Below are 22,545 nucleotides of genomic sequence, written 5' to 3'. Positions count from 1 at the left end.
CAAAACAAGTAGGTTATGATAGTGACTTTGCTTCCAAAGATTAAATTGAGCCCAATCCAATTGGGGTGGAGGGAAATTAAATAAAATAAAAAATCAAGAATAAAGCCCTGAGCAGCACGTCTGCTGTGGACAAACATACCTATTTTAAACTTCCGTGGCTATGATCAAGAAACGAAATAGTCAAAGCTCATTATTTACATAGTAATATAAAAAGGAATTATGGTACTTCTGAAGAATAGATTATACACTCATATGTGGACACTGAACTGATCTGTGCCCATCAGATACCAGAATCTCACTTGAGTGTCTCCAGAAACAAAATTCACATCTGCTTTTACCATCTTGATTTCAGGTTCAGTTAATCAAAGATTTTCAGGGGGAATATAACATTCAAATGTCAGTTTAACACCAAGGGGAACTTTTCTTTCGAAGACCACTGTAGTAGAGTGCCACCTACTGGTTTCCAGGGAATAAGATGATGCCAGGAATCATTAGATCCCAATAGGCTAATAAACAGGATCAGGATCTCTTGCTTTTAGAAAAAAAAAAGTTGTTTAACCAAACTTAAGGATGACAGTTTTTTTTTATTGTAAAACAACCAAAATAATAAATGACTAAAGAAAATTAACAATTGGTGGCACACTCAAAAAATAAAGACTTTTAGATCAACGTCAAACCACCATGGGGGTTTAGTGCCAATTAAACAGCTCTCATGAGACACAGAAAACACACAAGGTCAGTTTCATTGAAAGAGCCTAGTTCTGGACGGTCACCAGATAATTAATTTGAAAGTCTGCATGAAGGTCTACGCAAAAGGATCTACGAGTTTCATTCTGGACCACTTTTATAACATTTACAGGTCAGCTTCTGCAGAGGAACCTCCTAAGTCATCAAAACGAGACATGGCTTGGTGGTATTTGCGATTACAATTTTTTGGGGACGTAGGGGGTTTCTTTTTTTAACTTTCAATTTTTTTAGGTCAAATATCAAATGAAAAAAAAAAAAAGTCTTAAGAGCTCAAAGAGATGACATCTCATTTTCAATGCAAATCCTCAGGTTGAAAAAAAACAAACAAGCGTCACCATTATTAATCAACTTACAAATATAAATCAGTTTTCTCCAATATTAACATAAAAACTTCCAAAAAGTAAAATAAACAGAAACATCTACATCGGGGTGAAAAAGGGTTCTGTCCGATATGCAGCGGGTACGGGGTGGCCTGTTTTGCCTTCGGATTAATAAGGAGGGGGTACGAAAACGAATACAAAGAACACAAAGCACCCTGGTCTTCATGAGCGCTTGAGCCTCTTGGAATGTCGCTGGCCGCCCGAGTCCTCGTCGCTGCTGGCCTCGTCCTTGTCTTCCGTCACACCTCGTGGTGTCCGTCTCGATCCAGCTCTCCTGCTGTCCCTCTCATTGTCGCTTTCCTGCTCTCGATAGTCTTTCCGACTCGACCGCTTGCTCTTCCTTCTCACAGCCACCTCCTCATCATCGTCATCATCCTCGCTTTCGCTGTCAGCTTGGTTCCGTTGTCTGCCGCTCTGTCTGGCCTTCCTTCGTCCCGAGACTTCCTCGTCATCTTCCTTCTGTCTGGATGTGGCTCTTTGCTTCCCGTTCTGGATCTTCCTCCTTCCCTCCACCTCTTCTTCGTCGTCCTCCTCTTCGGAGGGAGTGGCGGGGCGTTTGCGCGTTCGCCGGCGCAGATATCCGACCCCAGGGAGGCTCTTCTGCAGGAGCTCGACGAACGCCTGCTCTGTGCGTGTCATGCAGGTCAGGACGTTGCTGTTGGGCTGGTTGTACTCCTCTGCGTTTGAGAAGATGAGCTTAATGTCCTCGAGGAAATCGCTGGCGCTGTGGTACTGAGAGGATTTGAACTTGTCCTGCATGGAGGCGAAGTCCATTGGGGTGCTGATGATGTCCTGATAATCCTCTGCCTCTTCAGCGGATACAGGTTCCCTGGATGAAGAGAAGAGAAAGCACAGGAATGTTTTATGCCACGACTGCTTTCAATTAATGCCTCCACTAAACTGATTTAGTGTGGGCCATTTGATCGAAATTTTGAACCCCGTCATTTACATGCATCATTTACCCATGGCGGCTTGTCAATTAGCCAAACTGTTATAAATTGAAAGAAAAAAAAACCTCACTGGTTTCATAATTCTTAATATCACCAGATAAAAAATGAACGATTTATAAAACTAAAGTCAGAATATCCAACCTTGACAGGATACGTACAGTACACTCACGTTAAGTGGCATGTAGTAATTGCAAAACTCAACTGCTTGATTGTTATACCGTCAAAAAATATAAACTATATTACCACTCTGCGATATTAAAAGTAGGATATTTATTACATCCTACTTTATCTGCATACATACATATGTATTCAAACATAGCAATATCAATTTACACTGAAAAACATATTATTGCACAGTTCTATGGAATGAGATAAACTATGCTGCTGAGATTTGCTACCTATAAAGTTGGATATATTACATCCAACTTTTTTCACATACATGCATTACACTTGCATTAAGTGATATATTATATAGCAAACTTCAACTGCTTGATTATTTTTATTTTGTTGCAAAATGAAACATCTTCTACCTCTTTATATAACGTTGAATATACAAGCATGTCCAACTTCATCCACATGCATACAGTATACTTGTGTATGGCGATATATACTATACAGCAGGGCTATTCAATTGCCAGCCCAGGCCAATTCAAAAGGCCAGATCCGGCCCGAGGGCACCCCAACCTCCCTCCTCCTCCTGGCGGTGCCGCTAAATTTGGCTTGATATGCGCGTGGCCACAGTGGCACCTGCAGCTGTACGGCTATACGCACTGGGTCTCATTCATGAAACACGAGCAGAACGAATTTGTGTAAATCGTGTGTCAAGTGGTTCTGGCGTAAATTTTCGGATTCATTAAAATGTTCGTATTTTCCAAATGTTAGTTGGTACGAAAGAAATCTACACCTGCTCCCAGCCACGCGTAAAGAGTTAGTTTAACACCCGAATGTTTTGCTCATTAATAACTAAGGCTGCATTTTAATTTCACCTTAATCGGGTACATATTTACACAGCATTTTGAAAAAGTATTATATAGTAATTACATACGGTTTTTCTTTTTACTTCTGGGACTGTTTGATCAACAGATGAAACTCCATTAACTGCATCTGTAATGCTGCCAAGCTTCCTTTTTTTTAGGACCTGATACGCCACTAAGTAGAATATGCTTGAAAATAAAATGTGGTGTTTTGAATGAACTTCTGATAATAAAACTTAAATTTCTCAGATGCAGAAATCGTTCTTTCATTCGTTTTTGAGAAGACATGTTGAAATCCTTCATTTGGTGTCATAACATGATGCCCATATATAGTTTGTCAGTCGGATTTAAAGGGCGGGATTTATGGTAATTGAGAATGAGCGTTCACGCACGTCCCATTTACGACTGATTGGAATTTATTAACACGCACACATTTCACTATCACATCTGACGTTTACGAAGTATTTGTGAATCAGGAGATGAGTTTTCGGGAAGGTCTCTTTACGCGCAAATCACTCTCATATTTACTCGTATATTTACGAATGTTTCATGAATGAGACCCACTGACCGTACCATGAGCGCTCTGACTGACCTGAGAAAGGTTTTCAGTTAGAAAATTTCAGCAGTTATTATGCGTGTCCCGTATTCATGTCTACTAAACCAGCGATACCAATCATTGGTGAATTAATCATTCTTTTGGTTCGATTTCCTTTCCATGAATTGGCCAAACGCACTTGCATAACGGTCTGAAACGATTCGGATTCGTTCGGACCGCTGTCACTGAATCATCTGAAGCGGTTTCTCGGTCAGTAACAACAAATAGAGAAAAAATAACACGGTTTTCAGTTGTTTCACTGGTTTACTTTGAACTACGTAGCACGGCCCAGTGGAAAACGGAACGCAAGCTTAAAGGAGTTGCGTTTACTCCCGGTCGCGGACACTAGTATTAAACCAACACGATCTCATCACAATGAGTGAGAAATCCAGTGAGAAGCGGTTCAATTCGACAGACCTCTCGGTTACAAACTACAAATCACTCAGTGATTTAACTACCGTATTTTCCGCACTATACGGCGCACCGGATTATAAGGCGCACCTTCAATGAATGACCTATTTTAGAACATTTTTCATATATAGGGCGCACCGGATTATAAGGCGCATAAGATACTGCAGTCAAACGTTTGACTGGGTTTGCGTTATGCATCCACTAGATGTCAACAAATGTCAACTTTATTAAGCTTTCTGACAACTCCGTTCACTCCCATGGTAACGTTGTTCAAACGTTAAAGGAAAACTCTGGTCAATTTTAACATTGAGCTCATTTTTTTGTAAATTTGGAGTGCTGTCAGTACAGATAACAACGACAAAACCGGTGTTGCCTACACCGTGTTATCCTCTTTTTAAAATTTGCACCCTGTTGACTTAAACGGGAAAAGTTTTAAACCTGCTTTTAGCCTCTTAACAACCTTAATGTGTCATTACAAGTGCACAGCCATGTGAGTGAACACGGTGAATCTGACTCCAGTAAATGTGAAAGATATGAATAAAAATGATGTTTATTCAGCCAGCTCACATACCCGTATTTTCTTCCTGTTTTCGGTTGAAGTCCACAGTAGGGGATTGTCGAGTGCGCGCGCGATCATTGGTAACTAAGCAACAGTGGAGACTCAGACTGTCAGCTGTCAGCCGATGACGGTGCTGTGTGGTGTTCTGAGAATATCAGCTCAAATGGATAGTTCATCCGAATCAGATGTTGAACACACGGAGGAGGTTTGATCGCGCGCGCGCGAACTCGACAATCAACTACTGTGGACTTCGGCCGAAAACAGGAAGTAAATACGGGTATGTGAGCTGGCTGAATAAAGAGATTATTCCTGCCTTCGTGAAAGCTCGGATCACAGTTGAGACTGATATATCAGCCCAGGCATCCACGATCCATTGGCAGATAGTGGCGTAAGTCGCCCGGCGCTGTCTCCCCGTCTTGGTGAACGTGTGTTCCCCATCCATATATAAGGCGCTCCGCATTATAAGGCGCACTGTCGTTTTTTGAGAAAATTAAAGGCTTTTAAGTGCGCCTTATAGTGCGGAAAATACGGTAGTTTTAAATGCGCATCTGAAGTGTCAGCGCTCTCCGTGCAGTTTGTAATCTCTGTGCTGCACGCAGCCTCACTTGTTAACGTAAACAACTCAGTCAATGATTTTAATTTCGCCCTCTAGAGGCCAAATAACTTTGTATAAATATTCAATTAAAACAGTAAATTAAATAGCAAATTTTTACCTTTTTAAGTCTATTAAAAAGTTATGACATTAATTGTGATTAACAAATCTATGTGTGTATTAAAACGTTCACAAAATCATATGCCTTTATAATGTCTGTGAGGGTTTACCTGAAGGGCCAGCTGTATCGGTATTTCATGAGCTTCTGAAGGATCTCCTCACATTTCTCCAGCTCAACAGCTTTTTTCTTTAATAGAGGCTTAGAGCTCTGTCGGATCTGCAAAAAAATCAAAAACACTTCAGAAACACTCACATATGGTGCTTTCCTATTCCTAAACATTCATATAGGTCTATATTAGTACAGTGACTAATACTTAAAGGGTTAGTTCACCCAAAAATGAAAATTCTGTCAGTAATTACTCACCCTCATGTTGTTCCGACCCAGTAAGACTTTCGTTCATCTTCGGAACACAAATTAAGATATTTGTGATTAAATCTGAGAGCTGGATCACTCCTCCATTGGCTTCTTAAGGGATCGAAACTGACCGGCCCAAAAGTAATGAAAGACATCATTAAAATAGTCTGAGTGACTACAGTGGCTCAACCATAAGTTTATCAAGCGACGAGAATTCTTTGTGCGCAACAACAAACAAAAATAACGACTTTATTTCAACTATTCATTTCCTTCTCTGTACGGCCGTGATATTTCACGTAGTGGAACAACGCAAAGCTTCTAGGTTGTACGTCACGCATCACACACACACATGACCAGCGTTGGCCAATAGTGAGCCTACGTGTGACGTGCAACCTAGAAGCTTTGCGCAATATCACTACGTGAAATATCACGGCCGAACAGAGAAGGAAATGATTAGTTGAATAAAGTCGTTATTTTTGTTTGTTTATTGCGCACAAAAAGTATTCTCGTCGCTTGATAAACTTAAGATTGAGCCACTGTAGTCACTCGGACTATTTTAACGATGTCTTTCATAACTTTTGGGCCAGTCAGTTTCGATCCCTTAAGAAGCCTATGGAGGAGTGATCCAGCTCTCAGATTTAATAAAAAAATATCTTAATTTGTGTCCCGAAGATGAATGAAAGTCTTACGGGGTCGGAACATCATGAGGGCGAGTAATTACTGACAGAATTTTCATTTTTGGGTGAACTAACCCTTTAATGTGCCTCCACTTGCACTGTTCATTTAAAAAAATTTTTTTTGCCTCAACACACCCCATATTATGCTTGTTAAAATGAACAAACTGTTCTTTCACCAGTACTTCATTGATTCACTAAAGCTTTTCAAATGGGTTCAGCTGAATCAGTCTCAATTAGGGATGCAACGGTACACAGTAAAATCCCGGACCATTCGGCCAGCCCTGCACAGGACAATCTACCCTCGTGTCCCGCGGGACTTCGGTTTTGCCATTGAGTTCGCGCTGATCCTTTTATGGTGTGTTCACACAACGAACGCGAATAGAGCGTCAAATACGCGTCTAGTTAGACGCTTGAACATTCGCTCGAGTTCAAATTTTTCAACTTGCGCGGAAGACATTCGAGGCAAACGCGTCGCCCAATTCGCGTCATTCGCAACGCCCGTCATTCGCGTCTTTGCATTGACTTTGTATGTAATCCACTCGCGCAAATAATAAAATTCGCGTTAGGCTCTTTCCCAGATTGTTGAGGATGAAGTTGCTTCATATAGGTTAGAAGACTCCATTGGTGTTGATGCTGATCCTTTCATGTGGTGGAAGACCAATGAGTGCAAGTTACCTCATGTAGCAAAAGCGGCAAAACGTCTTCTCTGTGTCCCAGGGACTTTAGTTCCTAGTGAGAGAATTTTCTCCACTGCTGGGGACATCGTTAGTGCCAACCGGTCTCGCCTTGCACTAGACAGTGTTGATAGACTCATCTTTTTGCACAAGAATCTCTCAATAGTGGATGAGTAAATAACATTGCACTTTGTATCCTGAATGCAGTATTTTTTTATTATATTATTTTGCTCTGCTTTTTTTTTATTCAAACCACAAGCTAATTTATGTTTGTTAAAGGTAAAAGTGCACTTTTTCTTTCACATTGATCACTTCATATACCAGTTATCAAGGTTTGGAATTGGGATCCACTTGAATATTCTAAATTGTGTTTGTTTACATTTTGTATTTCATAAGTGGTAAGAGGTTGTATTACTTAGTGTTGTTCAGTACAGACTAGAGTGTTAATTTATTCCATACACATTGATGTTCTTCCTACTGTGACATTCTGTTTATGCTCATAAGAAAAATAAAACATATTTTTGGGATGAAATAGCAGTCTCTTTCTGCACAAAACATGTACCGAAACCGAACCGAGGCCGTGGCCCAATAACCGAGGTACGTACCGTACCGTGGGCTATCTGTACCGTTGCACCCCTAGTCTCAATTGTGCTTTTTTTGTTGTTGAAGGCAATCAAAAATTAACCTAACATTTGTAAAGATCTATACTGCACAGTTAACTAAAACAAATTTAATGCAAACAGGGAACAGTAACATAGACCTCACTTCCACATGTCTTGTTTTACTCACCAGCTCGTCGATGTCAGCAGGGTGGCTCGGTGCGGGCCGTGATTTAGGTGACTGTTTGGAAGCAGGTTTGGAAGAAGGTTTAGGATCTTGTTTGGGAGCAGGTTTGGGAGGTTTAGGATCTTGTTTGGGAGAAGGTTTGGGATCTGGTTTGGAAACAGATCTGAGAGCAGGTTTGGGATCTGATTTAGCAGCAGATCTGAGAGCAGGTTTGGGATCTGGCTTGGAAGCGGGTCTGGAACTAGGAGGCGAATGCTTCTTCTGTGGTTGTTTACTCTGCACTTTAGGCTTCAAAGATGTCTTCATCTTTTTCCTCGGTCTTACTGTGAAAACCAAAACAGACAACTAGAGTTTGTGCCAATACTTAAGACAAAGTTTCAAGCACTTCAGCATGGCATGATGCTGTAGTACATAGACCAGGTTTAATTTTTTTTGCATTTTTGGTATGAAAACATTCATACAAATTGATGAAGTAAAAATTGCATTTTTCCCCCACCCTTAAATGAAAAGTGTATTGGTTTTCAAAGCTCTTAGTGACACTCACAGCTGTGGCCTGTATCCCTGTATTCTTCTTCCGATTCTTCCTCTTCAGACTCTTCTTCATCTTCCTCCTCTGAATCCTCCTCTTCCTCAGTGTCCTCATTATAATTTCTGCACATGCAAAGATTTGTAAATGAATTGGAGGAACTTTTGAGCATGGAAAAAAACCCAGAAAGCTACACTAGCCTCATATTTACATTCATTTAACTGGGGAAACTAAAGCTTTTAGACAAATGCTTCAAAACATCCAAGCAAACCCTGAATTACTAGAGCTTATTTCCAGTGGTAAACCTAGAAAAAAAGAGAAAAAAAAAAAGAAAAAAAACACTAGCACAGATTTTACAACGCGTGAGCACTAACCTGCCCCTGGAGCTGCGTCGGGCAGTGGTTGGCTGACAGGCTGGGCAGAGCCATTCACCCGCCGGTATACGGTACAGAGCCGGCCGCAGACAGAACAGGTGGAAGGCTTTATTACACTCATCACACAGAATCAACTTATCATCCTCTCCTGCAGAGAAAGACATTCAGAAACCAGATCACTTACACATTAAATCTTCCTGTTTCATGCAGTACTTTCTCTTGTGTGCAGCTCACATTACAGCAACAGGTGCCGTTTAAATCTTAGACATTCTCTCTTTGATGGTCATTCTCTCCCTTGTGCATTTCATACGCTAAAGGTGTGAAGTCAACTACTCCCTGTAACTAGTCTGAAGGTCATTTGTTTCACATACTCGGTACACTGTGTTCCAAATTATGATGCAAGTGACAGTACTATATCAGTACAATAAATATTGTACTGAATTTTGATAATCAGCTAATCTCAAAATCAAAAGACCGCAATAGGGGAGAGCGGCAACAGCACTGGTAAGATCATTTCGTTTCTTTACTTTTAATGAAGATGATTGTGTGTTAAGCGTCTGCAACTTACTTTCACTTTGATTTGCGATAGTTTGCGTTGGCTTGACGAATAGATGCTCATCTGCGGTGATGCGTGTTGCAGTAGAGCCGTTATATCTGGCTTTAACATGACAGTCTATAACACGCTCACACGTTTTTTTTTTTGCATTGGCATTTACACCTGGTCTTTTCACGAACGGTAAAGTGGCCAGGTGTAAACAGCCCCTTAGACGCTGAAAGCACTTGATCATGAACTGCAGTGTAAATGATCACAGACTATATACTTCAAACTGTTGTCTTTTTTGTGATTTCAATAGATGCTTTGCCAAATTAATGGTGGAAATTACAACGTTACGAGATTTTTTTTGTATATTTTTAAGTATATTTTCGTATTATTATAAAACTGTGACGGGTGGCCAGATTTTAGGTAATTAATGGGAAACACTAAATAGTACTATTAAAACTTTTGGAAAAAATTAGTTTTGCAGACCAATTTAAATTGTCATTTATAAAACTAAAATAGATTAAAATCATATTGTTTGATGAATTAGACTGGAAAGAGAAGCAAAAGTACAGATTAACTTATTTAAATGCAGTTTAAAAAAGCATCCCATGATGCAGCTCCTAAAGTGGGTTTAGTGAATGTCCAGAACAGAGCTGGAATCTAGACAAAGGGTGGCAACTTTGAAAATGACAAAATGTAAAAAATAAATAAATAATTAATTAATTCATTGTACACAACGTCTCATTCACGTTGTAATGTGTGATTTCATAGCTTTGATGACTTGGTCCAACATTTTTCCACTGCATTTAATATTTAACACTATAAAACAGTGCTTCACAGCATTAGAGATTGATCTTTGATGTCTCACCTTTCCTGCGGCACACTTTACAGCGAGCGTTCTCTGCAGACATGTCCCACTTGATGCAGGCGTCCAGCATGCCGAGCAGCGCGTGCATGCGAGAAAAAGTCTGAGCTTCACGGACGGCAGTTTTCCACTTCTCCACCGCCGTGGCTACCTAGAAGTTCAATATGCACAAGTTTAGTGGTTTGAACATTATATACACTCACATACACTACTTTTAAAGAGGTAGTTCACCGAGAAATTATAAAATTGTCATCAATTACTTACTCTCATGTCATTCCATACCAGTAAGACTTTCATTCACCTGCGAAACACGAAGACTTTAAATGAAATCTGAGAGATTTCTGTCCCTTCTTTGAGTTGACGCAACAACTACTTCGATGCTTCAAAAAGTTCATAAAGAGATCGTGAACTAATCAATATGAATCAAGTGGATTAGTTAAAAATTCAGATTTAATTTAGGCTTTTATTCACACATCAACATTGATCAGTGAACAAACAGAAGCTCAATCGAACATGCTAGAAGTTTGAGAACAAACCTCTTGTGGAAGCTCAAACGTGCTGCGTAACACGAGAATGAACCTCATTTGTTCTCGCACGTCAAGCGAACATGCTTTTTTTTTACCACAACTGATGTGTGAGTTGATGAATGTTTATATGTGAATAAAAGCCAAAAGTAAATCTGTTCATGATGTAAAGCGATCGGGTTTCTTCAGAAAATTTGAACTAAACCACTCGATTCATATGGATTAGTTTTACGTTCTCTTTATGAAATCTTTGAAGCGTCAAAGTGGTAGTTGCATGGCTGTCAATGGAGGGACAGAAATCTCTTAGATTTCATTAAAAAGATCTTCATTTGTGTTCTAAAGATGGACAATAGTCTTACAGGTTTGGAATGACATGAGGGTGAGTAAATGATAGAATTTTCATTTTTGGGTGAACTAACCCTATAAAGATTTGGAGTTAGTTTAAAAAAAATATTTTATTCAGCTTTGTCATTACGGAAATAGAATTACATGTAAAATGTATTAAAACACCATCTTTGTTCTGTTTTTATTAGTTCTAATGCACGGAATTTGTTTCTGTTTGCTTCAATCAATGCCTGCAATGTTTACTTGACTGAAGAGTACATAGTTTTAATTTGTTAATATTTATTTTTAACTTTTTAAACACACGCTTTTTTTTTTGTTCTTTTTTTTTGGGCTATGGTATTGAGAATAATTAAATTAATTACTGAAATGTTAGTGTCATGAAGCCCTATTGAGCACAAATGCACTCACCCTGGCCTCTTCAGCCAGTCTCTTCTGATCGTCCACCTCTTCTGCCGTCGTACTCTCCTCTCCCGCAGTCTTCTTTTTCTTCTTCTGTTTGGGCGCCATGAAGCCCTGCAGAAACTTCTTGATCACGCTCTCTTGCAGGGTGATCACACACTCGCCAAAATCCTGCAGTTTCTCCAAGGTCTGCACCTGAAAACACAAGTGAGAGGTCAGGTAGGTTCAAAGTGGTGGAGAGATCCATGAAGCAGGGCTGGGCTTCAGGGCTATTGACCAAAATCTTATTTCACGAGATGGTAATGGTATAAGCGCCCACCCTCACCACAAGATCTTAATGTTTCTCACCCTCTCCTCAAACTCAGACGTGTCCTCCATGTATCCCAGGCCTCCTTTCTGCAGACGAGAGGCTACCTCGATAATGTCAGTGCGCAAGAATTTAAGCAGCTCCTGGTATCCGTCGCAGGTCTTAAGGCCTGGGTTACCTTTTTTTGTCAGATGGATGGAATGCAAGATTTCCTGGTAACTAAAACACAAAATAAAACCATCTGAATTCTTCATTCATTTTACTGGGATTGAAAGCAAGTTGTGAAAATGTGTTTTCAGGAGAAAGGGGATGTGTGCGTGTGTATATTTATATACTCACTTGACCTGCAGCCTGAGTTTGAGTTCACTCTCTCTTACTCCCTGAGAGTGAAGACTCTCTATTAGTTCATCGAGGTCTTTTGGTGCATCACACACAAACCTGGTAAAACAGTTTAAGAACAAGCATTTGTGTTGCCGCCCAATACTGATATATCTTGACAGATGTCATGCCATGTCCTGATTAAAGTTAATTTTAACCCCATTTTAGACCTTTTTCTTATTGGAGGCCTTTCCTCCCAAAAAATGTGTAGTCTCATACAAAAATTACTTAAAGGCAGATTTCCCAGACACCAAATGATACAGCTGGGAATTTGCAAGAACACTTACCAGAGGTTTTGGCCTTGTTTGGGCACAGTGGTCTCAATACAAGTCTCTGGCACTGGTGCCACCTGCTGGCCATTTTCATTAGAAGTGCTGACTATGCTGCCCTCATCCTCTTTCTCTCCATCTGAGAAGGCAAGGAACAGACACGTTCAAACAGATTGCATTTCAATGAAAGTAACATTATTCTGTATATTATACATTTATAAGTTTGATCTGAAAATACTTAAGGATTTTTTTTTCTACTCCAAACAGAACCCATTTTACATGGATTGTACTTGACTACACCCGTTAGGTAGAAGTTTGTACCAAAAACCAAGAAAACTGTTGCTTCTGTAAACAACAGATGTGATACATCTACCAGAACACCTAGTCTGGCAAACAGGTTTTATGCGGCTAACATTTAAATTCTGCCAAGAAGTCTGGTCAATAACACATTTACAATAAAGTATTTAGAAAGTGCAAAGGTAGACTAACCTTCTGTCTCCTCCTCTTTCTTTATCTCCTCCTCTTTCTTTATCTCTTCATCTTCCTCTGTCAACACCGGCTCCTCTTCAGGAGGAAGAGTGAACGTGTAGTCTATACTCTCATGAACCCATCCCTTTTCAATATACAGCCCAGGAACCACATCGGAGAACAGCCAATACCGGTTGTGATTGCGGTCAGTGCCCAGCGGTGTTTTCCTCAACGCCAGCTTGGCTTTAGTGACAGCATCCTGGAAGGCTTTCTCTGCTGCAGCTTTCTGCCTCCTTATGCGCTCCTCCTCTGCTTCTTTCTCCATACGCTCTGCAAGAGATGCATACATACATTTTATTTAAAAACATTTGTATTATCTCATTTATTTTGAGGGCGCACATACAATTTTGGGAGGATAAGACACCAAAATGGTCGCAATTTCAAGTATTGTAAGAAAGTTCAAAAGAACAATTTAAAATAGAAATCTTGTGTAATAATATAAATGCCTTTAGAAAACAATTCTAAAACTCAACCATTTCACATTAAACATGCTGCTCTCTTTAATTACCCTGTTCTGATAGACTCTGTCTTCATTGTGTCTCTCAGTGCCCTACTTTCATGGTGTGTTCACACTTGGCAGGTTTGGTTCGATTAAAGTGTAAACTCTGGAGCGATTGCTCTGTTAACGTAGTTAATTTGAATAAGTGTGAACGCTGCCATCCGAACCCTGATGCGCACCAAACAAGCTTCACTTTTTTTTTTTTTACTCATCTCTCACCTTTGTTTTGCCGTTCCTGTTCTTCCTTTTCTTTCTTGGCCTGAATGGACATCAAGCGTCTGCTTTTCACAGTGCTGATCATGTCCTCCGGCTCTGCTTCCACTTTGGCAGGGACCTTAAGTGCCTCTTTTTTCACGTTTGAATCTTTCCTCCCATCTGCCCTCAAGAGAACATCACCACTACCATCGGTTTTTGCCTCCATCTGCTCTTTCCGTTTCTGCTTCTCCGCCCTCTTACGTTCATTGACTTCTTTGAGCGTGGCGAGCCGCTCCTTCCACAGCTCGGCTGATCGCTGCTGCATGGCTTCCACGTGATCCTCCACCGAATAGGTCATGAGGATACGATGAGACAGCGCCACCAGCAGGCTGACCTTCTCCTGAGGGGTCAGTTCAAACACTTCCGATGTCTCAAGCTTTTCCAAAAACTCGCTGCTCACCACGTCATCATAGCCCCCACCAGGCTGCCAGCCATCTGAGCCACGGGCACTCTCTTCCTCGTGTGCATCCGTTGGCCGCAAACACAGGCGCACCAGCTCGGATACGGAGTGCATGGTCAGAGGAATCTCGGATAACGGCATGTCCAGTTCACTGTAACCTTCGGCCAGCTCATCTTGCAGAAGCGTTTGCAGCAGAACCAACAGCACACGGTTCAAGTAGAGGAAACCCGCCTTGTCTCCAGCTAAAGCCTCCATCAGAGCGATGGAGGTGACGGGATACTGGTCATCTGGCATCAGGAGGCCAGAGTAGCACTGAAGGAACTCCACTACCATGGCTATGTCACCAAAGAGGGCGTTGGGAAGCCCCTCGGGCATGTCGAACAAACGGAATGTTGGCAAGCATTTGCCTTCGAGTTCCTGGTCTTCGTAACGGCGCGACATCTCCCGCCTCATCTGCATCTCCTTCTCTCTTCGCTCTTTAGCTTTCTCACGCAGCTTCTTCTTGACTTCCTGACGCTTCTGACGCAGAACATCCTGTTTCTCCTCCTCGGTCATGAGGGCCCATCTGCGTTTTTGCTCAAGAAGTTCCCAGCGCTTCTGCACCAGCTCTTTCAGCTCCTCGGGAAGTCGCCCGCGATCCTCTGCGGACAGCGTTTTTGCTGCCTTAGACACCAGTGTGGACAGAGCGGCCTTCTTGTCTTCTTTGCCTTTATTCTCCTTGTAAAACCGAAGGAGATGCAAGGCCATAGGCGGAAAAGGTTTGCCCAGCTTAGTGGAGCCAGTGCTTAAACTTCGCCCTCGCTTTTTTGGGCTAGCTGGAGCAGGTGGACTTTTAGCAAGATCCAAAAGGGTCATCTGCTTCATTTTGGGTTTCTTGGTGATTTTGTCCTCCTTTTTGGAGAGCTTCTGGCCACTGGGAGTCTTGGTGACTCCACTCTTGCGGCTCTTTTTGGGGTCAGTGGATTTTTTGTTCGATTTTGGGGTGCCGAGGATGTTTTCCCCATCAGACTTCTTGGAAGTACCTGAGTTTTTCATTTTTAAAGGTGATCCATTAACTTTCTTCACCTGAACAAAAGAAAATGATTTATTTATTTATTTAATATACACAAACATTGCATAAATACAATAAAATGCACAAATAACTCAATCGGGCAGTCTCATTAAAGAGCATAAGATAGCTTTTAAGCCATTAATTTGTATATGAGATGACTAAAATACGTTTCAAAACGATGTGCCGCCCATCTAGTAGGGAAGTGGGAATTATGGAAGTAATACAATGACGTTCCAGGAAGTCCCTGAGGCATATTTGGAGTTTCTGCTTGACGGCGCCCTCTAGCGTCCAGAATGAATGAAACAAATGCTCAGTAACGCTCAACTCATTCCTATTTTAGGTCAAAAATAGGAAAATAATACTTCTTTCTAAAGAAATTTATATGATAATCCATGTTTTTCTCCATTGTACAGGAGTTTTCCCCCCCACAGTGGATGCATCAGAGGCTCATATTTCATATTAAATACATGGTCTCTGTTTTAGATTGTACATTATCTATTTAATCTAGCATTAAATAGCCAGTCACTATTTTATAGCCAGCATTTTTGACATCAGCTCACATGATTAGATTTTGCAAGTACTCTGCTCAAACGTACCTGCATATGACTCCAGAGGGTTGGACTGAGAGGTATGTTCTGGGAGTCTTTTTTCTTTTTCTTCTTTTCCCCTTTTACATTTACTCCCTCACTGTCTGTTCCCGTCTCTCCAGTCTTCAGCTTCTTATTGGGTTTACCTTCGGGTGAGCTCATGCTTTTCCTCTTAGTTGAAGGATTTTCTGCCAAAAACTAAACAAAGAAAATATGTTGATTTAACTTTTTTTATGAAAACACTTCTTTCTAAAGCATATCACATACGTATCCCACCTTGTGAGGGTCCAGTAAAAAGTCACTGAATTTGCTTGGCAGGTTGAATTTTTTCACTAACTCATCCTCCACCACCCAGGGGGCGCTCTCTCCCGACCCCAACCTCAGAGCGTAGTGTCTGATGAAGTAGCGCATGATTTCTTTGTTGGGAGGCCGCTCCGTTCTGAACAGGCTGTCTACGGGAACGTCACTGATTACTTTGTCCTCATTAAGAAGTTTGACGTCGTACTTGTGGGGCAGAAATTTGGGCATGACCCATTTCTTCTTTTCTTCTTTCATACTGGTTGGGAGTTTTCTGGGTGAGCGACGGGCCCTATCCGCTACAGACAAAAAAAAAAAAAAGTACAATTACTGGTCAGTTGAATAATACCAGTAAATAATAACTAATAATCATTTTTTTGAATATAATGAAAGACATCATGAATGAACGTAAAGAGCAGCTAAGTCTTACAGAGACTCTCTCTCCTGCTCTCCTCCTCTTTGGACTGTGGCTCCTTCTTCAGGTTCTCCTGACTGGCGTTCTCTTTATCACTGGATGGAGAATCACAAGCTCCTTCCACCTTTTTCTCCACATTTTCTTCCGGAGGATTCTCCAGCGGATGAAGCTTTACCACTTTCACAGGCAAAGTCTTATCATTGCCAACCTTACAGAGAGAGCAAGACAGAATTACCATTTTACATCCATAAGAGAGAAAAAAAGTTTTTTTTTTAAAACAGTGGAATGATGGAAACAATGTTTAATTGTATAATTTTGTTAATTATGTGTTTGTGTTGTTAATGTGTGATGTGTTTAATCATTAATGTGAATGCATCTATGTCACCAGTGTCAGACAAATTTCCACTCAACTTTGTTGAACAAAAGCTTTATAACAAACTGGAAACCATTTGTTTGTTTTGTTTATTCAACTTTCAATAATCAAGAACATGTCTAATCAATTTAATTATGGATTAGATTAACAACTTTTTATCATTAATAATTTATTAATTTAAGAATAATAGAGAATAAAATACTTATGATTTAATACAAATATATTATCAAAAATGGTGATAATCAAATAAATGCATAAAACTAACAATATAATTAATGTTTTAATATGTAACCAAATGAAAAATTAACAACTTTTTACCTTTTATTTTTCTGCTGCACAACAAGAGATTTACTAAACTAAATAATGGACAAAACATTATATTCCGTAAAGGTTCAAATAAATTGTATTATTTTTGTTATTATTATTTAAACTTTGAGAAGTACATTCTATTGTAAAACAGTACATATTTCTGTAAATATATTTGCCAAGTTCTTCAAGTTAAACAACTTTTATTTTGACGGGATGTAGTGAAGACCTTTAAGTTTTTGACAATAGTTTTTCCTCAAATAAAATGACGAAATGCTTAAGCGTTCTCTCGGAGCAGCTCTGGAGATGTTCGTGTGTTCACGTCCTCATATTGTGAAACGGCAGACGCTGAGTCACGCATACTTGAGTACGTAGCAGACGAAGCGGCGCAACTCATACGCAAAAACGCGCAGATTACATATTTATATAGCAGTTTTTTTGCGCTTTAATATTCACAGATTTATTGTACAGTTCTACTTTTGATTTATTCATCCATCAATTTGTGCATTTTATGTGACATCTGCATTATACTGGAAATTGCATTTTCTTGACTGGATTGATTCCGGGGATTCTCTCTGCATCACGGAAATCACATTGCCTTAAGTTATAACAGATTCCTTTATCTGCATGGAGGGATAGTGTTCTCGGATATAGGTGAACATGCAGGTGTGTACCATTATCCTACATACAAGCATCAAAATATTAAATCCAAGTTCATACCAAGAAGTCACACTCCTCGCCCACAGCATACTTGGTGAGAATCTCCACCCAGACCAGATCCACTAGCTTATCAAGAGATACTGTGTTATGGTGCACAATCTCCAGAACAGGCTTCTCAAACCACACCGGATACTCCTCCTGAAGCCTGCCAAACATGAAACCATTCTATATTATCGGTAACATAAGTACATAAATGATTGATTCACTCACCATAACTTGCAAAACTTTATGAAAATATGCTTTGATTTGCAACTTTGTATTGCTAACCAATGCAGGTTAGGAAGTGTTTGTTAGGCCAGAGTGAAATATGCTCAGGACAGTTGGAGTCGTCACTGGCCCAATTTCTTAGCTGAATACTACTGTTAGACTTACCTGAAAACATTTATTTGGAGAGGATTTATGTTAACACCTACGGAAGCGTATTGCATTCACTTGAGGAAAAAAAAAAACTACTTTTTCAGAATTACGAGATAATTTTTCATTGAAAAAAAGTTTTTGCTCTGTTTTTCTGAATTAACGAGTTAATCATCTCAGAATTACGAGATAATTGTTCATAGAAAAAAGTTTTTGCTCGGTTTTTCTGAATTAATGACTTCATTATCTCAAAATTATGAGTAACTCATTAATTCATAAAAACAGAGTGAAAAGAATGTTTTTCAAGAAAAAAGTATCTCATAATTCTGAGATAATAACTCGTTAATTCAGAAAAACAGAGCAAAAACTATTTTTCATGAAAAAATTCTCGTAATTCTGAGATAATTAACTCGTTAATTCAGAAAAACAGTAGATTTTTTTTCCTCAAGTGAATGAAATACGCTTCCGTAAACACCAGTAAAGCTCATTTGAAAACAGTACAACTTCATACTCTTCATGGCCAGCAGAGGGAGATGAGAAACACGGGAGTGAAGAATGAACAGTAAAAATAGCATCCAAAACACATTGACCCTTAAAGCAGCATAACGCTCTATATGGTCTGTACAGTAAACTGTTGTGAGTGTGTCTGGTTACATAAGCAGCTTACGAGACTAAACTGCTTTCTCTCTCTCTCTCCCACACACCAATGTAGAAACATACAGCAGACATGCTGGAAAATAAAGGGTTGCAACACCCAATGAATTTCCATGCCTCTTCCAGATTACTCATTTTACACAAATTGCACAAAAATAATAATTTCAAATCAATAAAATATTTCAGAGCCAATTACAGGTATATATGAATAGCGTTAAGAAAGAGTTAAGAGTCTGTGAATCGGTTCAAACTGCCGGATTCGTTTCTAGGCCTGGAAATCACAATTTTAAAATTCCAATGATCTAAAACAGCACTTTTTCAGTATCACTGGGACACTATTATAGTTTTTATTAATATTTTCTTTTTTAATTTTAGTTTAAGTTTTAGTAAATTTGTTGTGTGTTTGTCAGGGTTTTTTCATGTTGTAGCTTCAGTTATTTTATTACATCAAGTTGATGTAATAAATTAAAACGAGAAATGCTGCCTTGGGAACAAGTTTTTTTCAGTTTATTTTGAGTTAACATTTCTTTTTTCAAGTACCAAGTTTAAGTAAACCAATAACCCTCCCAAGAACTCAGATAATGTATGACAAACAGCTATAGCTTAAACCTATTGAGCTGCATACCTATCCAGCATTTCTGTGCCTCAGATAAGCACAAATGCAAGAAGGCACTGGCAGCTCACTACATATTGAGACAGCCAAAAATGCTGTCTAAACAGAGATAGAGTAAAAAATTTAAAAAAAAAACTGAGAAGGACTGAATTAATGGACTGATGACTGAATGATGCTCATATCACTCATGTATGAGCTCATTTTTGTTACTTACAGCTCAGTGACCTCCTGCTCCTCTTCCCAAGCCTCCTTATGTGTAAGCTGGCTGCTGCCAGTGCTTTTGCACGTCCATATCCGCTCTCCATACCTGCGCAGTCGAGCTTCATACTCTCTGAACAACAGGATTAAGGACAACCAACACAGTCAAACACTACAACACCTCTAGCTCTTCTGCATTTCCAAAGCAGAGCTGCCCTGCCGTCCGTCCGTCCTTTATGAAAGAGACTCATTCTGCATGTGTGTAGCACAGAAGCTCAGTAATTAAAGGGCCAGCAGCAGCAGAACCTCCATGAACATTTTTCGATTTAAATTTGCAATTAAGAACAGGTAGCAAAAATACAAGAGTATATTGTATTTCAGTAAAATTGATATTACACGCACTCTGAAAAGAGTAAAACCACTGTGCCAAAAGGCAAGATAAATACTTGTGCATAAGTTAATTTGGCTCTGTTCATGTATTATGTAAATGTTTATCTAAGCATAATAAATAATTACTGGTCACCCAATGTGGGCTTTAAATATCCGATATCAGTATATCTAGAAACCTGGCTATGCAAGCAAACAAGACAGACAAAAATGCTCAAATTAAATGAAATTATGACATGGTCATTATATGTAGATTTCACAACAGACAAGCAAAACCTAAATGGCAGATGCCGATCATCGCAAAAAAAGCCCAAATATTGTCTTAATTAATATGCCATCTCATGTATTATTCCATCATTGCATCAAAAAAACGTCATGACATTAAACGTCTTATGAAAGCTACAGACTCAAAACTTTGCTTGCTTCAAACACTTTTTTGGCAGATCTAGAACACACACTTGGTGGGAAAAACAGGAAAATTGGAACTGGAACAAGCGTAAAGTTTAAGCACGTGATTACATCTTTAGAATGAGTCAGAAAGACAAGTTTTCAATTTGTATAACCTGCACCTCAATCGAATGCGAACTGAATTAAACTGACCTCCATCCTACAGCCTTCTCCCCAAAGCCCCGCCCTCCACAGACACGTTAGCCAATCCGATGTCACAAAACCCGAATGCAGAGAGTGATTATGACGCAGGGAGAGTTTCTGATTGGCTAGTTTTCTGATTCCGTAACACACATGCGAGTTTACTTTCTTTTATACTATTTACAGAGACAGGTGTGGTTCGTCAGGAAACCTGTTACAGTGACATCTGCCATAAGAGATTTTGTCTTAGATAGTTAAAACTCTACACCATATAAATATCTATATTTTTAGAGCAAACCTCTAGTCAAATTTACAAAAACATCATAGTCAACAAACATGCGAATGCTGGATTTAACAACATAAATCAAAAGACTAAAATACGCGGTTGCTGATGCCCTGAAGGTCAGCTCTACTCCTCCTGACGATTATGACCAAATTCACGTGGCGTCACTGGCGCGCGGGGAACATTTCGCGCGCAAATGACCTCGCGCAGCAGCTGCACGTGAACTCGCACTTTCCCCTCCAGTGGCAGCCTGAGCAAAAACTATTTGTACAATCATAACCACACTCCCAGTATACAGATAACCGTCAGTCTCAATCTTGGAGCATCAATCTATAAACTCATATCCGTGAACGGTTAATGAGAGCGAGCTCGCGCGCGTTACACAAGATTGAGTCATAGCAGTTTGGATAAGACACTGCTTAGCCGCCAGACGTCACACAAACACTCCTGGAGCTAGCTCGCTAACACTAGCTCGCTCTAAAATGCACACAGGACAACATCAGCAACCTCTCAATAACATGAATTTTACCAGGTCCCAACACTCAAAATCAGACAAATATAACATTAAGCCAAGCCTTAAGAGTGTAACCCCGGATGATCTAAACGTCATGTCACCTTTAGCCTGTTAGCGTTACAATGAGATGCAGCGCGCAGGATGAAAACAATAATAACCGCTTAAATGCGCACACTGTTCTGGTACGCGCTCAGAATCCACGATCCGCGTGGAAACAACAGATCGGGATTCTCGCGGACGCATGTGTGTATGTTCAGTGCTCGCAGGTGGATAGTGGTGGCAGTGGGAAAGGATACTCTTTGTTCCTGAAGGCCTCTTTAGAGTGCTCGATGATGTACACCTCCTCTCCTGGGCCCGGCGGCTCCGACAGCGGCTTCACCAGCGGGTACGGCTTCCGGCCTAGCAACGGCGCCATCGCGTGCGGACTGCTACGGTCCTGGATGTGTCGGCAATGTGAACTACTTAACTAACCCACCGCTCAATCTCAGCTTAAACTGAATATGGAGTGAAATCCGCGCGTCTCAGCGGCGTAGCATGGGGGCTAGGCTAGCGCGCGCTGCTTTACTTAAGTTACTTTTTACAAAGCGCGTGAAAACGAAACAAAACCAAACTACGGCTTTACTGGTCAGTTACATCTCCTGTGTGAAATCCGTTGGTTTGGGGCGGCCGGTGGGGTCATGGTGAGATGGTTGAAAAGAGCGTAAGAAGTGAACGGAAGCTCCTCCTGAGTGCCGGGGATGGAAGCGCGAAAGGCGGCCCGTCAGAGCTGGTATGGCGGGCTTTCTTATGCCGCTCAGGTCCGTGTTGCTGTCGATTCTCCAGGCCAAAGCGACGTACCAATCCCCTTTCCGCAGCGACTATAGACCGCGTAGATACTGTTTTGAAGGACGTGCTGATTACATAAACAAACAACAGGGTTTATAGCTTATTGAAAAATGGCGGGAGTTCCTGCTACACCGGCAACATTCCGTACAACCTCAAAACTCCGTTACCCCGGTAGCAAGCTGCAACGCAAGGATAAGTCCCGCCCATCATCTCCAACTATTGGTTACTTAACAACTACGACAACGACTGAGGTATTTTATTGGCCGCTTGAACTGTCAGTTATACCTACTCCACCTTTTGTCAAAGGAACACCCCTCCAATCATAAATACAAGGCGTGTTTGGAAGCGTG

General features: G+C 40.5%; 1 protein-coding gene across 3 annotated transcripts; it reads right to left on the bottom strand.

Annotated features, from left to right (window-relative positions):
* Positions 1–564: 564 nt before the first annotated feature.
* Positions 565–22,380, bottom strand: baz1b (bromodomain adjacent to zinc finger domain, 1B). Of its 3 annotated transcripts, none has more exons than XM_056239409.1 (19): positions 21,667–22,380; positions 19,615–19,731; positions 17,780–17,924; positions 16,396–16,588; positions 15,945–16,264; positions 15,678–15,866; positions 13,595–15,095; positions 12,838–13,146; positions 12,367–12,487; positions 12,041–12,139; positions 11,743–11,920; positions 11,404–11,589; positions 10,130–10,277; positions 8,721–8,868; positions 8,365–8,471; positions 7,925–8,143; positions 7,824–7,876; positions 5,439–5,545; positions 565–1,956 (listed from the first exon to the last, which is right to left on the bottom strand). In XM_056239409.1, the coding sequence occupies exons 1-19, from the start codon at positions 21,783–21,785 to the stop codon at positions 1,290–1,292; spliced, it is 4,926 nt and encodes a 1,641-aa protein (XP_056095384.1). In that variant the 5' UTR covers positions 21,786–22,380; the 3' UTR covers positions 565–1,289. The 3 variants fall into 3 exon arrangements, with proteins under 3 accessions (XP_056095384.1, XP_056095383.1, XP_056095382.1); XM_056239408.1 differs by having other exon boundaries at positions 7,824–7,993; positions 8,030–8,143; XM_056239407.1 differs by having other exon boundaries at positions 7,824–8,143.
* Positions 22,381–22,545: the final 165 nt, after the last annotated feature.

Source organism: Rhinichthys klamathensis, unplaced genomic scaffold (assembly GCF_029890125.1).
Source record: "Rhinichthys klamathensis goyatoka isolate OS25496 unplaced genomic scaffold, OSU_Roscu_1.1 h1tg000561l_1, whole genome shotgun sequence".
NCBI classification, from domain to species: domain Eukaryota; kingdom Metazoa; phylum Chordata; class Actinopteri; order Cypriniformes; family Leuciscidae; genus Rhinichthys; species Rhinichthys klamathensis.
This window is presented reverse-complemented; position numbering and strand designations above follow the sequence as displayed.

Bases quoted from the DNA above. Each gene is read 5' to 3' on its own strand.
- baz1b (XM_056239407.1), bottom strand. From the start codon at position 21,785: ATGGCGCCGTTGCTAGGCCGGAAGCCGTACCCGCTGGTGAAGCCGCTG. The intron at 12,140-12,366 runs GTAAGTGTTCTT...CTGTTTTACCAG, and splicing joins AAACAAGGCCAAAACCTCTG to GTTTGTGTGTGATGCACCAA. The intron at 10,278-11,403 runs GTGAGTGCATTT...TTGAACTTCTAG, and splicing joins GACTGGCTGAAGAGGCCAGG to GTAGCCACGGCGGTGGAGAA.